Source organism: Hyla sarda, chromosome 6, assembly GCF_029499605.1.
Source record: "Hyla sarda isolate aHylSar1 chromosome 6, aHylSar1.hap1, whole genome shotgun sequence".
Classification (NCBI taxonomy): Eukaryota; Metazoa; Chordata; class Amphibia; order Anura; family Hylidae; genus Hyla; species Hyla sarda.
Window position 1 is genome coordinate 137,455,299 of NC_079194.1, and position 13,161 is coordinate 137,468,459.

At 42.5% G+C, this 13,161-nt stretch overlaps 1 protein-coding gene across 1 annotated transcript in view; it reads right to left on the reverse strand.

Annotated features, from left to right (window-relative positions):
- Positions 1-10,459: 10,459 nt before the first annotated feature.
- The window catches only part of GNAI2 (G protein subunit alpha i2), a 65,743-nt gene continuing 63,041 nt past the window's right edge, over positions 10,460-13,161 (reverse strand). The window contains exons 8-9 of the mRNA XM_056525189.1: positions 12,442-12,639; positions 10,460-11,392 (exon numbers count right to left, since the gene is read on the reverse strand). Of these exons, the coding sequence (XP_056381164.1) occupies positions 12,449-12,639 (191 nt within the window). The 3' untranslated portion in view covers positions 10,460-11,392; positions 12,442-12,448. The remainder of the gene's footprint in view (positions 11,393-12,441; positions 12,640-13,161) is intronic.

The window sequence follows — 13,161 nt, forward strand, 5'->3', positions numbered from 1 at the left end:
TCTTCTGTATCGCGCCAACACCGGGACCTGTGCAACCAACCTTAGTCTCCACACCAGCCCCTGTTCTGTCACCATTGGCACCAGAGTACACCCCGGTTTCCAGGTCTCCAATGTCTCTACCAGCCAGCCCGAGTCCTAATAGTCCAGAACCCATTAAAATCCTGGAGTCGGACAACAGCGAACCCATCGCAACTCCTGTGATGACAAGAGCTCACAAGGAGGTAGCTGTTCCTTACTCGTAAGAAGTGGTGCTGCGTATGTCCCAGAGGTCTACACAGGATCAACTGCAAGCAAGATTTAAAGAATAAAACACCAAGTAAAGTCATGTACTACACAGTCACTAAGTACACCTATAGTCATGTACACATATGTCACTACAATTGGGCTGTAGCACTAACTACATACCAGTCCATTCAAATGACTTTAAGTTGTCATAAGTCTAATGTATAATGTCTTCTTGTCTCCATGTGCTCAGGATACTTTGCTGGCCAGAAGGTATTCCTGTACCCACTACACACGTATGAAAAATAAAGGTATCAAGTGTCAATTGTTGTCTAGGAATGTTTATTCTAATCTATATATCTAGTGTTTTGGGGAGAAGTGTGTTATGCAAAGGGACCCCAGTAGCCAAGGCATTGGCCAAAAAGCCTCCGGTAACCCAATCCATCAGAAGTGTGTCTAAAGTTAAACATAATGTCATAGTCATATGTATAATGTCAGTCATAATCTTCAGTAGTCTTTATAAGTTCAGAGCATGTATGGACATTTCATATACAAGGACTCTAAGTCTACCAGTTCAAGCAAGTTCAGCCTGGATATAGACGTTGAGTGTAATGTTCCAGGACTGTATGTGGCCCCTGTGGTAATTTCGCTCCTCTATCTATCTTTAACGTTTTCAATGCACTACTTTTTGTGCAGCTGTTTCAGAAATAACGGTACCACATCGCCGGTACCAACAATCTGCCCACGAACAAAGACGCAAATTTCAAATGCTGCCTACTGCCAGACACTGGAGAGATCAGCACATTATCTGTGAGCCAACTGTGATGCGGCCACCATGTGATATTGCATTATTGGTCAAAAAAGTGCCTAATGCAACAATATTCAGGTACATAATGATGTGTGCTGACATGCATTGTTCAACCCTTATACAATATTTCTGTTATCTCAAATCAGTCTGCCCTTTCTCCTCTGACAACAATGCATTTCCCAGTTAACTGTCGCTAACTGGCCATTTTCTCTTTTTATTTTTTTACCATTTTCTGTAAACCCTGGAAATGGTTGTACATAAAAATCCCAGAACAGCTCTTGCACCAAACAACCAAATCCAAACCAGGGAAACGGCACTCTATATAGTGAACAAAAAGTGAGGTTTATGCAAACATCATATACAATTTTTTTTCAATCCAAATTGCAGGATTGAAATGTCATTCTTGTATATGATGGGTGAATAAACATCACTTTTTTCACTACTTTGGAGTGCTGCTTTAGACAGTTTCCTTTATGCTAAGTGGTAACCCTGCCTATGTTAAAGGGGTACTCCCTTTTTTTTAATTTTTTTAAATCAACTGGTGCCAGAAAGTTAAACAGATTTGTAAATTACTTCTATTAAAAAAATCTTAATCCTTCCAGTACTTTTTAAGGGCTATATACTACAGAGGAAATGCTTATCTTTTTAGATTTCTCTGATGTCATGACCACAGCGCTCTCTGCTATGAGGATTTTCTCCTGCTCTGGACAGTTCTTAAAATGGACAGCAGAGGTCAGCAGAGAGCACTGTGGGCATGACATCAGAGAAATCTAAAAAGATAAGCATTTCCTATGTAGTATATAGCCCCTAAAAAGTACTGGAAGGATACTAAGTAACCAAGTGGTAAAGTGCGACAACTTGTCCCAAAATAGACCACAACAGAAAAATAAAAGTTGTAGTTCTTAGTGTAAAAGAATTAAATGAAAATGCTGTTGCCAAAATTCACTCTTGTGGTTAATAGTTAAGGGGTTAACAGCTAAATATTCTGGCTTTCCAATTCATGCATCAAAAGGAAATTATTTGAGTTCAAGTGGTATTCCGGGATTTCGATTATGCTACAGGGGCTGTAAAGTTAGTGTAGTTCATATTATAGTGTCTGTACCTGTGTTTTATGGTGGTCTTGCAATTCTTCCGTATTCTTATGTTTATTTTTAAATGACTATTTTAGATTTTCCCAGGTTGCAGTGGCCCAAGACATTACATCACTAGTCAGGTGATCAGAGGGAGCCTGTCTTTGCTTCAGTGGGTGGAGCGATCACTGGGTGGGGGTGATCTTTCAGCAAGAATTGTAGTTTTGCAACAGCTGGAGGTACCCTGGTCAGAAAACACTGGTCTATTGCATTGAAAGGATCACATGTGTGTTTCAATGAGTGGGGCGGCTGATGTGTGGGAGGAAGAAAAATGACCTCACACTTAAAAACAAGGAATCATTGGACTTATAGTCTGAGGGAACGAACTCCAACAGGAAATAACCAGTTCACAAAAAGCCTCAGCGTTATGGTAATCTGACAACATAGCCATTTAGCCTTAAGACAAGCACGGATCCTTCCTAAGAATGTCTATTACTGTCTGGCAGGTATGTAATAAAATCATATAATGGTGAATAACCACTTTAATCGCATATTTTTTCCCAGAGTTAGTAGAGGGGAAAAAATTGCCTGTCTAAAAGGAAACTGGCCATAAAGTAATTCTGCAGTGGAAATGGAAATGTGCATTCAGATCTCACTGAGGTGTGGAGAGAGTTTATTATAAGCACACACAGGCCAACAATATTTAAGTGAAACATTATAAAGTGCCTTTAGGTTGTATTCACACATTGGGGCTAAATAGATGTAGAGCAACTATTTTTGGAATGCATTTTTTGCCATGTTTTACCACACAACGGAAATTGTGGTCAAAATTATGCATTTTACCATAATTTCAGCCATTTGTGATAAACACTTGCAGTAATTAGTTGCAGTACTGTTCACATGGGGAGTTTAATTCGCATTATTGCCATTTTACTGCTATTTTCCAAAATTGCAGTAAAAATTGCATGATTTGCCTGACTTGTGTATTTGCTGGGTAACCTCTATGGGGGACATGTATCATTTCCAGTGTATAATAGAAGTTTTTTTACCCCTCTGCCTGTTGTGTAAATTTGGTGCAGCTGCGTTAAATTTATCATTCTTGTGCAGCTACTTTCTTGAATTGCGTTTAAATTTAGAATTCTCCTCAGCATAAATTTACACCGCAGCTCTATTTAGTAGGACCTTTGTCTGCAGCGTATCTGCACCTAAACAGTAAGTGTGTCCTCGTTATTAGTTTAAGAATTTTTTTTCTTCATTATGTAGAGTTTTAATCTCACAATAATACCACTTTTTGCACCCAATTATAACACATCAATTATACCAATGTCCTTATTCTTCATTTAACATCTGTGACACCCCTGTGCAAATCACCTCAAATGTACATGGTGCACTCTACCTTATGGGCCTTGTTGTGCGCCCGCAGAGCACTTTGCTCCCACATATGTGGTATCTCCGTACTCTGGCTAAATTGTGTCCCAAAAAATTGTTTTTTTTTCCCCATTTACCTCTTGTGAAAATGTAAAGTATGCGGCAACACCTGCATGTCAGTGTAAATAATTTTATTTTTATACACTAACATACTGGTGTAGACTCCAACTGTTCCTTTTCATAATGGGTAAAAGGAGAAAAAGCCCCCCAAAATCTGTTAGGCAATTTCTCCCGAGTACGGCGATACCCCATATGTGACCCTAAAATGTTGCCTTGAAATACGACAGGGCTCCAAAGTGAGAGCGCCATGCGCATTTGAGGCCTAAATTAGGGTTTTGCATAGGGGTGAACATAGGGGTATTCTATGCCAGTGTTTCCCAAACAGGATGCCTCCAGCTGTTACAAAACTCCCAACATGCCTGGACAGTCAATGGCTGTTAGGCAGTACTGGGAGTTGCTGTTTTGCAACAGCTGGAGGCTCCATTTTGGAAACAGTGCCGTAGCAGACGTTGTTCATATTTATTGGGGAGGGGAGGGGGGCTGTGTAGCGGTATGTGTAAATATAGTGTTTTTTACTTATTTTATTTTAGTGTAGTGTTTTTAGGGTACAGTCACACAGGCGGGGGTTGACAGAGAGTTTGCTGCATCTCAATCTTGCAGCACTCCCTGTAAACCTCCGCCCATGTGAGTGTACCCTGTCCATTCACATTGGAGGGAGGGGGGGGGGGGGGGGGGGAGGAACATCCAGCTGTTGCAAAACTACAACTCCGAGCATGCCCTTTGGCTGTCCGTGCATGCTGGGAGTTGTAGTTTTGCAACAGCTGGAGGCACGCTGGTTGCGAAACACGGAAACAGACTCAGTGTTTCGCAACCAGTGTGCCTTCAGCTGTTGCAAAAACTTCAAATCTCAGCATGCAGTGACAGCAGAAGGACATGCTGGAACTTGTAGTTATGCAACAGCTGGAGGCATACTGCTACACCTCCCGGCATACCCTTTGGCAGTCCATGCATGCTGAGGGTTGTAGTTATGCAGCAGCTGAAGGCACACTGGTTGCAAAACACTTGAAAGTTTTTTACTTAACTTAGTGTTTCCAAACCAGTGTGCCTCTAGCTGTTGCACAACTTCAATTCCCAGCATGCATGGTCTGTCAGTGCATGCTGGGCGTTATAGTTTGGAGGCACAGCTGGAGGCACACGGGTTGGGAAAAAGAGTTAGGAAACCAACAATGTTTCCCAACTAGTGTGCCTCCAGCTGTTGCAAAACTATAATTCCCAGCATGGCCAGACATGCTGGAAGTTGTATTTCGGCAATATCTGAAGGGTCAGATGTTGATGAACTACAACTCCCAGCATGCTTGGGCAGTCTAGGCATGCTGGGAGTTGTAGTTTTGCAACAGCTGGAGGTCCACAGTTTGTAGACCACTGTATAATGGTCTCCAATCTGTGGTCTTCCAGATGTTACAGAACTACAACTCCCAGCATGCCTCGACAGAGTGGGCATGCTGAGATTTGTAATTTTGGAACATCTGGAAGAGCACAGATTGGAGACCATTATACAGTGGTCTCCAAACTGTGGCCCTCCAGATGTTGCAAAACTACAACTCCCAGCATGCCCAGATGGTCACATGGTAAGATGGCTGGCTATCAGTGATAGCCACCATCTTACCGGGCGCTGGGGAAAAGTATAACGGAAAGCAGTAAATTTTAAAAATAAAAGGAGAATGATCTACAGTGTTAAGTGGATTACAAAGCTATTTTAATGTGACGGAGCTTGTTCAATGATAACTTATCAAACATTTCCTATGTAAATGTATTAAATTGTTGGATCATAAAACAACAATATACAAGTGATCTAATGAATAACTGAACTGGAAACAAATATTCTATATGCAAATTATTTTAAAAGTGCTTTGGAATAACCAAGGAGTAAAAAGCAATATAAAGCAAACCAAAGGAGGAATTGAGATAGGAAAGTAAAAAACATTCTGGGGGTTCCTTAGTAGAACTTTCCTTCAGAAATAGAAAGGATTTCGCTACGTGCAGTTAAAGTTGGCTTATATTTATGGGGGAAAAGACGCACGTGCGTCAAAATTTTTGGTGCAAAGGAAAAGAACGCAGGTAATAAATCCATGTGTACTATAGATGTCACTCCAAGGTACCCTGATTCAGCCACATCTGGAGAACATGCTCTACCAAAACGTGCGCAAAAAAATGGGGGAAAAAAAGCGCTTGCGCAAAATTTTGCGCAAAAAAATACACACAAAACAGGGGTAAAATCTTTGATACATGTCCCCCTATGTGTGGTGAGCCTATAATGCAACAGTAATTCAAAATACCACTTGCTACCAAGATATACCACATACCATCTCTAAATGCACTACAGGTCGAATCTTAAAACAGATGGGATACAGCAGCAAAAGACCACACCGCATACTACTCCTATCAGCTAAGACCCTTATACTGATACTATAATTAATTTGACTGGAAAATTTAAATGAAAGATTGGAAGAACGTTGCCTAGTCTAATAAGTGAACAGATTTTGATAAATCTCCCCTTTAGGTGGCAGGGTCAGAATTTGCCGTAAACACCTTCAATGCATTAATTCATATTGCCTGTATAAATGGTTCAGGCTGTTGGCAGTGTAATGGCATGGAACATTTTCTTTGCACACTGAGTCGCTTAGTACCATTGAGCATAGTTATAAACACGACAGTCTATTGCTGCTGACCATTATGACCACACTATTCGGATAGCTACTTCCAGCAGGATAATGCACCACAAAGCTTACATCATCTCAAACTCTTTTTGGCACTATACTGTTACTCAATGAACCCTACTATACAGATTTCAATATTCCCACATACAGCGACCTTATAGAAGTAGATATTCGCTCTGCAGACCAAACAAGTGATTACAGCTACACGTAGGGACTCAAGTGACATATTTGCTGATCGGAGTGGTTTACTTTTTTTTTTTTTTGTTTCTTCTTCATCTGGCCCACACCATCATGAATTCTCCAGCCACAACTAGTCTTTACGGAATCTGCCAAAAAACCATTTTAGGCTCCTCATTCCAGCACAATTCTCACCTCTATACAAACTATTCATGTGTATTGCTCCACACGGTAGTAGTGCTTACTTAGTGCCCCAACATAGGAGGCCCCCTCACATTGCCCCCAGCCATTATCCGCCTCATATTGTCATTGCACTATGAGTACCTACGATGCTTCTTGGTCCCTGTACTCAATAGGGATGCTGCTGTTCCTCCCGAACCGCATCCCTTGGGGCTCCAGTCCCTGGTTCTTCTACCCATATTATAGAGGCGCAAGACATGCTAATGTTCTTGCAGCACAGCAGCTCCGAGTCTCATTCCCAGACCTGTGGCAAGAAGTGGTATGCCCTGGCAGTGCAGAGAAGGAGGAACATGAGGCAGTGTTGGCGCTGCACTCCTGTCCAGCTGCCAGGACTCCAGGAGTAATGCACGTGGCATATAATCTCCGTATGCCCTGGCTGGCCATGCTGAGGAGCAACGTGCAGCTACAGCTGCTGTCCTCCTCTATCCGGCTGGCAGGAGCGCTACGCACATGATGTGACTGACCATAAGTTACTTGTGGCTTCTGTGGTGTGCCTGCATCCTCATTAAGTGGACACTCCAGGCAAGTACCTAATCTGCCTATAGGTGGAGCCGGCCCTGCTCAAACTGATTTCTTGAAAGTGACATTGAGTTCAATCTACTGAAAGGCTTCCTAGCCACCAATTGTACAAGTTCTCCTACTTAAAAAGAGAGAGGCGCCTGTAATTTTCATCATAGGTATACCTCAACTATGAGAGACATAAGAAAAAAAAATCCATAAGATCACATCACGTCTGACTTTTAAAGAATTTGCAAATTATGCTGCAAAATATGTATTTGGTCAATAAGAAAAGTTCATCTCAATACTTTGTTACATACCCTTTGTTGGCAATGACACAGGTCAAATGTTTTCTGTAAGTCTTCACAAGGTTTTCACACACTGTTGCTGGTATTTTGGCCCATTCCTCCATGCAGAGCTCCTCTAGAGCAGTGATGTTTTGGGGCGGTCGCTGGGCAACATGGACCTTCAACTCCCTCCAAAGGTTTTCTATGGGATTGAGATCTGGAGATTGGCTAGGCCATTCCAGGACCTTGAAATGCTTCTTACGAAGCCACTGCTTTGTTGCCCGAGCGGTGTGTTTGGGATCATTGTTATGCTGAGAGACCCAGCCACGTTTCATCTTTAATGCCCTTGCTGATGGAAGGAGGTTTTCACTCAAAATCTCACAATACATGGCCCCATTCATTCTTTCCTTTATATGCATCAGTCGTCCTGGTCCCTTTGGTGAAACCCAGCCCCAAAGCATGATGTTTCAACCGCCATGCTTCACAGTAGGTATGTTGTTCTTTTGATGCAACTCAGCATTCTTTCTCCTCCTAACACCAGTTGAGTTTTTACCAAAAAGTTCTATTTTGATTTCATCTGATCATGTGACATTCTCCAAATACTCTTCTGAATCATCCAAATGCTCTCTAGCAAGCTTCAGATGGGCCCAGACATGTACTGGCTTAAGCAGGGGGACATGTCTGATTTGAGTCCCTGGCAGCGTAATGTGCTTCTGATGGTAGCAGATGGGCAGACTAGATGGGCCAAATGGTTCTTACCTGCCAACACATTCTATGTTTCTATGAACCCTTTGTTACTTTGATCCAAGCTCTCTGCAGGTTATTCACTAGGGCCCCCCGTGTGTTTCTGGGATTTTTTTTTTCTTTCACTGTTCTTGTGATAATTTTAACACCACGGGGTGAGATCTTGCATGGAGCCCCAGATCGAGGGAGATCAGTGGTTTTGTATGTCTTTCATTTTCTAATAATTGCTCCCACAGTTGATTTCTTCACACCAAGCTGCTTGCCTATTGCAGATTCAGTCTTTCCTGCCTGGTTCTGGTGTCCTTCGACGGCTCTTTGGTCTTGGCCATCGTGGAGTTTGGAGTGTGACTGTTTTAGGTTGTGGACAAGTGTCTTTTATACTGACAAACAGGTGCCATTAATACAGGTAACAAGTGGAGGACAGAGGAGACTCTTAAAGAAGAAGTTACAGGTCTGTGAGAGACAGAAATCTTGCTTGTTTGTAGGTGACCAAATACTTCTTTTTCCACCATAATTTGCAAATAAATGTAAAAATCAGACAATGTGATTTTATGGATTTTTTTTCTCTTTATGTTTCTCATATGATGAAAATTACAGGCCTCTCATCTGTTTAAGCAGGAGAACTTGCACAATTGGTGGCTGAATATATACTTTTTTTCCCTACTGTATCAATCCAATAGTGCACCTTTGGGATGTGGTAGAATGGGAGATTCACTTCATGGATGTGCAGCCAACAAATCGGCAGCACTTGTGTGATATCATCATATCCATACAGACCAAAATCTTTTAATGTGTTCAGCACCATGTAGAAAGTATGCCATGAAGAATGAAGGTAAAAAGGGGTCCAACCTGTTACTAGCAAGGTTCACCTAATAAAGTAGCCAGTGAGTGTATTTTTTGGGGGGACATTTAGCGAAAATGGTGTGGTTACCGCAGGCAGCCTTATGAAGAATGATGCCTCAGCCAGAAGATCAGACAGGGAATGAATGCAACAGGTGATGCAACTTCACTAATTGTGCAGTAGTCTGCTCTGCAACAGCTCTGTGTGTACATCTGGCATGAATGCTGTGGGATAGGATGAGGCAATGCATTCTGGGAATTGTAGAAATGAGCAAAATGCTCAACCAGGAAGTACGAGACTAAGACCCACCCAAAGCAAATAGATTTTTGGAGGATTATTAGAAAAAGGGCAGATAAGTAAGCAATGCTATATGTTTCTGCAGCATTGCGGCATTTTCTACCTGATGTCAGAGTACCCCTTTCAGTCCACATGGAATGTACAGTAATATGCTGTGGATATGCAGTGTGCAAATCCATGTCTGAATTTCCCCTAACCCAGCAATTGGGATGTGGGATAAACTGGCACAGACCAGTAAACTAGTCATAAGCCTACAAAGTCACTGGAGTGTTAGCATAGGTCACAAGACAGTAGCAAAGATAAATGAACAGTCTGGGCACAAATTTCTACATTTTATTATTTAAAACTTTGTGAACAATTTCAGAGAGAGAAAAAAAAAATATTAAAAGACAGTGGGAAGGGGGAGAGAGAACAGTTCTGGTGGGGATTAACTAATGTACATTGCACCCCCCTAATCTAAGGGACGACCAGCCATACATCAATCAGGGATGCAGCTGGTGTGTGGGCCGAACAATACAGCACAACCAGGTTCTGGAAACCTGAACTAAAGCAAAGGCACTGATCAACCTTGCTATAGTATGATCTAATTTCTACTGAACAGCCAAGCTGTATTATGCTGAATATTGGCCTCACCCATACAGCGGCTGCATCTTATGATGGGGGGGTGGAAAGTAGGTTTGTCATCTCCTGCTGTAGTATACATTTGGTCCATGTCTCTGTTCTATCTCTTTCCGGTCCTCATCCCTCCCTCGTGTGAGATGGAATCCAGCTACAGCACGGGGGACCATGCGACCTCAGGAAAATAAATTAAGCTTAGGGAGGTTGTCACGTTTGATAAACCTCTTCAGTGTCAGAGCATCTGATACATAGCTGAACCTAAACAATGAAAAGCTGTACTAGATGCCATTGGCCCAGATAATGAGGCTTAGGAATGGGGTTCAGTTCTGATAATATGACGTGGGAAAAGCAGAGGATTTAGGAACATCTGTACAGCAAAGAAGGCTTAGAACTTAATAACATGGAGGAAGGACCTCAAGATGGAGGAAGTTACTGGAGGCAGCTCTTATATTCTCCTGTTATGTGCTGAGCTACAGTTACAATATTAAAACATAAAATATTTAAAAAAACTAAACAAAAAAAAAAAAAAAAAAAAAACAAGAACCACACAGAACAGCTGAAGGCACATAAGCTACAGGTAATAATCTCCGGGCCATATATTTGCCAACCCCCACGGTCAGAGGAAAAATGCTGCCAGCCACACATCTAGAGTCTAAGTTCACTTACTTTCCTCTATTACACCCTTTCTTTAACAGGAATGTAGATTTCAGCAGAGAGGTTAAACCACCATTGATGAAGTGCTGTGCACGTGGTATCTAGCGGGGCAGGGGAGACGGGTGATTGGATGTTGCTGTATACATCCCTATCTGGCAATAAAATGATTATGATACAGAAAGAAGCAATCGTTAACCACAAACCAGGAAAAGCTGCAGCCCACAAGGCAGTGCAGATTTAATTTATCCTTGGACAAGAATGTGTTAAATCTGCAGATGCGCCATGGTTCTGGCTTTTACTACTGCTGTGTGCTGCTCCTTGTAATCGAGGAGCTAACAGCCATGTAACCGTTACATGCACGGACAAAGCCCTGCAGCCATGGCGACTGAAAATGCACGCTATGAAAATGTCCAAGGCAATCCAGGAATAGGAGGCTGTGGGAGATTCAAACCCCTGTGCCATTCTGCGCCCAGTGTCCCCCTGCCTCTGCGGAACACAAGTTGTGCTTTAAACATCTGCAGAACCAGAATGAAAATAAAAACCCTAAACATGACCATGTCAGGTTCTTCAGAAGGCAGAGGGAAGCACAGAACTTCCAGGGGTGAAGGCTTTAGGGGTTAATAAACCAACATGGCAAAGCTCAGCCTTGCACAGAGTACTGCTCCCCACAACAGACTCCATCCAGCAGAGGATAGGTTAATTACAAAATGAGACACTCAGGATAAAAAGTGTAAAATCCAGAGGGACAATATGCTCTCTGCTCCCCCGTCTCCTGCTGACGGCCACCGACCCTGCAAGAAGAAAAGAAAACTATTAGCCACAACCACAGGAGGAGCTACAACCTTTATCAGCCTCTATCCCAGAGAAACACAGGGCCCCTAGAGAAGAGACCACCACCCACAGCACAATACCAACAAGCAAACTGATCCTCCTATTTTGCAACTTCAGAGATGAAATTTCCCAGCATCTGTTTAGTGTCTGCACCAAGCTTGCAATGGTGATTTACATCCTGGGAAGGGTCATCTTTACACCACACACTATGCAGAAACAAACTGCCCCATAGCATCTAAGGGTGGGTTCACACTACGTTTTGATGATTCGGTCATCGGATCCGGCTGGGGGGGGAAAACCAGGCCCTCCCGTATCCCAGCCAGACCCGGCCCTGATCTCATTCATTTAAATGAGCTGACCGTTGTCAGGCTAATTGTTGCCTCATATCTGGTTTTGTGACTGGACCTAAAACTGTAGTATACCACGGTTTAAGGTCTGGTCAGAATGAGATCGGGGCCAGGTCTGGCCGGGATACGGTAGCGCCTGGTTTTCACTCCCCCCCCCCAACCGGATCTGATGACCGTATCATCAAAATGTAGTGTGAACCCAGCCTAAGAGTCTGGTGTAATGTGCGCAAAACAAAAACAAAAAAAACCTACCAAAAACGCATTACTTGTGCCACATTTAGGAGTTTTAGACACTTTCGTCAGGAAATGGGGGCATGACGTGTGTGTGTGTAAATTTGTGCACAAAAAATTAGGCCAAAATTGTGGTGTAACATTGTAGAGTTAATTAAGCCAACTATTAGTCAAAACTTAGACTAGACAGATTTATTGTGCAGCTTGAACAATGGTAAAAATCAGTAAACTTCGATTAGAGTCTTGAAATGCACCACTGTTCAATTAATAGACAGTATAAGTAAATCTGGGCACTGTGGACTACGATTTTACACATTAGGGAATATTATACTCAGATCTCATTGTCTACAGCTGAGAAATTTCTGTAGTCTCTCACCTGCACATGCATGTCCCCCTCCCCCATATGACCAGTAAAAGAAGCAGACCCTCACCCTGGGATTAGAAGAGACCACAGTCCTTCAGGTTGTTTTTGATGATCACATCTGTCACTGCATCAAACACAAACTGGACATTTTTTGTGTCAGTTGCACAGGTGAAGTGTGTGTAGATTTCCTTGGTGTCGCGTCTCTTATTCAGGTCCTCAAACTTGCTCTGGATGTAGCTGGCGGCTTCATCATACTGGTTGGCACCTGTGAGGAGGCAGAGATGTGAGGTTAATGACAGGGAGATGTGGTATGCCAAAGTGTGTGACCCCCCCCCCCATGTATATGGGGTTATTATTGGCTGAAGTGGTCATCACGCAGGCAAGATAACTGGCCCATGTAAAGTGTCATTGATCAGATCAAGAAAATGCTCCTTTGTCAACGGATTTTGTGTGTGGACATTAAATTCATTGTTTACAGCTGCACATTGCCCTGTGTAAATGATGTGTGTCCAACAATGGTAAAGTTAAAGGGGAACTCCAGTGAGATTTTTTTTTTTAATCAACTAGTGCCAAAAAGTTCAAAAGATTTATAAATTACTTCTATTTAAAAATCGTAATCCTTACAGTACTTAGCTGCTTATGCTACAAAGTTTTCTTTCTTTCCAGTCTGACCACAGTGCTCTCTGCTGACACCTCTGTTCGTGTCAAACTGTTCAGAGCAGGAGAGGTTTGCTATGGGGCTTTGCTCTTTCTCTGGACAGTTCCTGAAGTTGTCAGACAAAAAAAA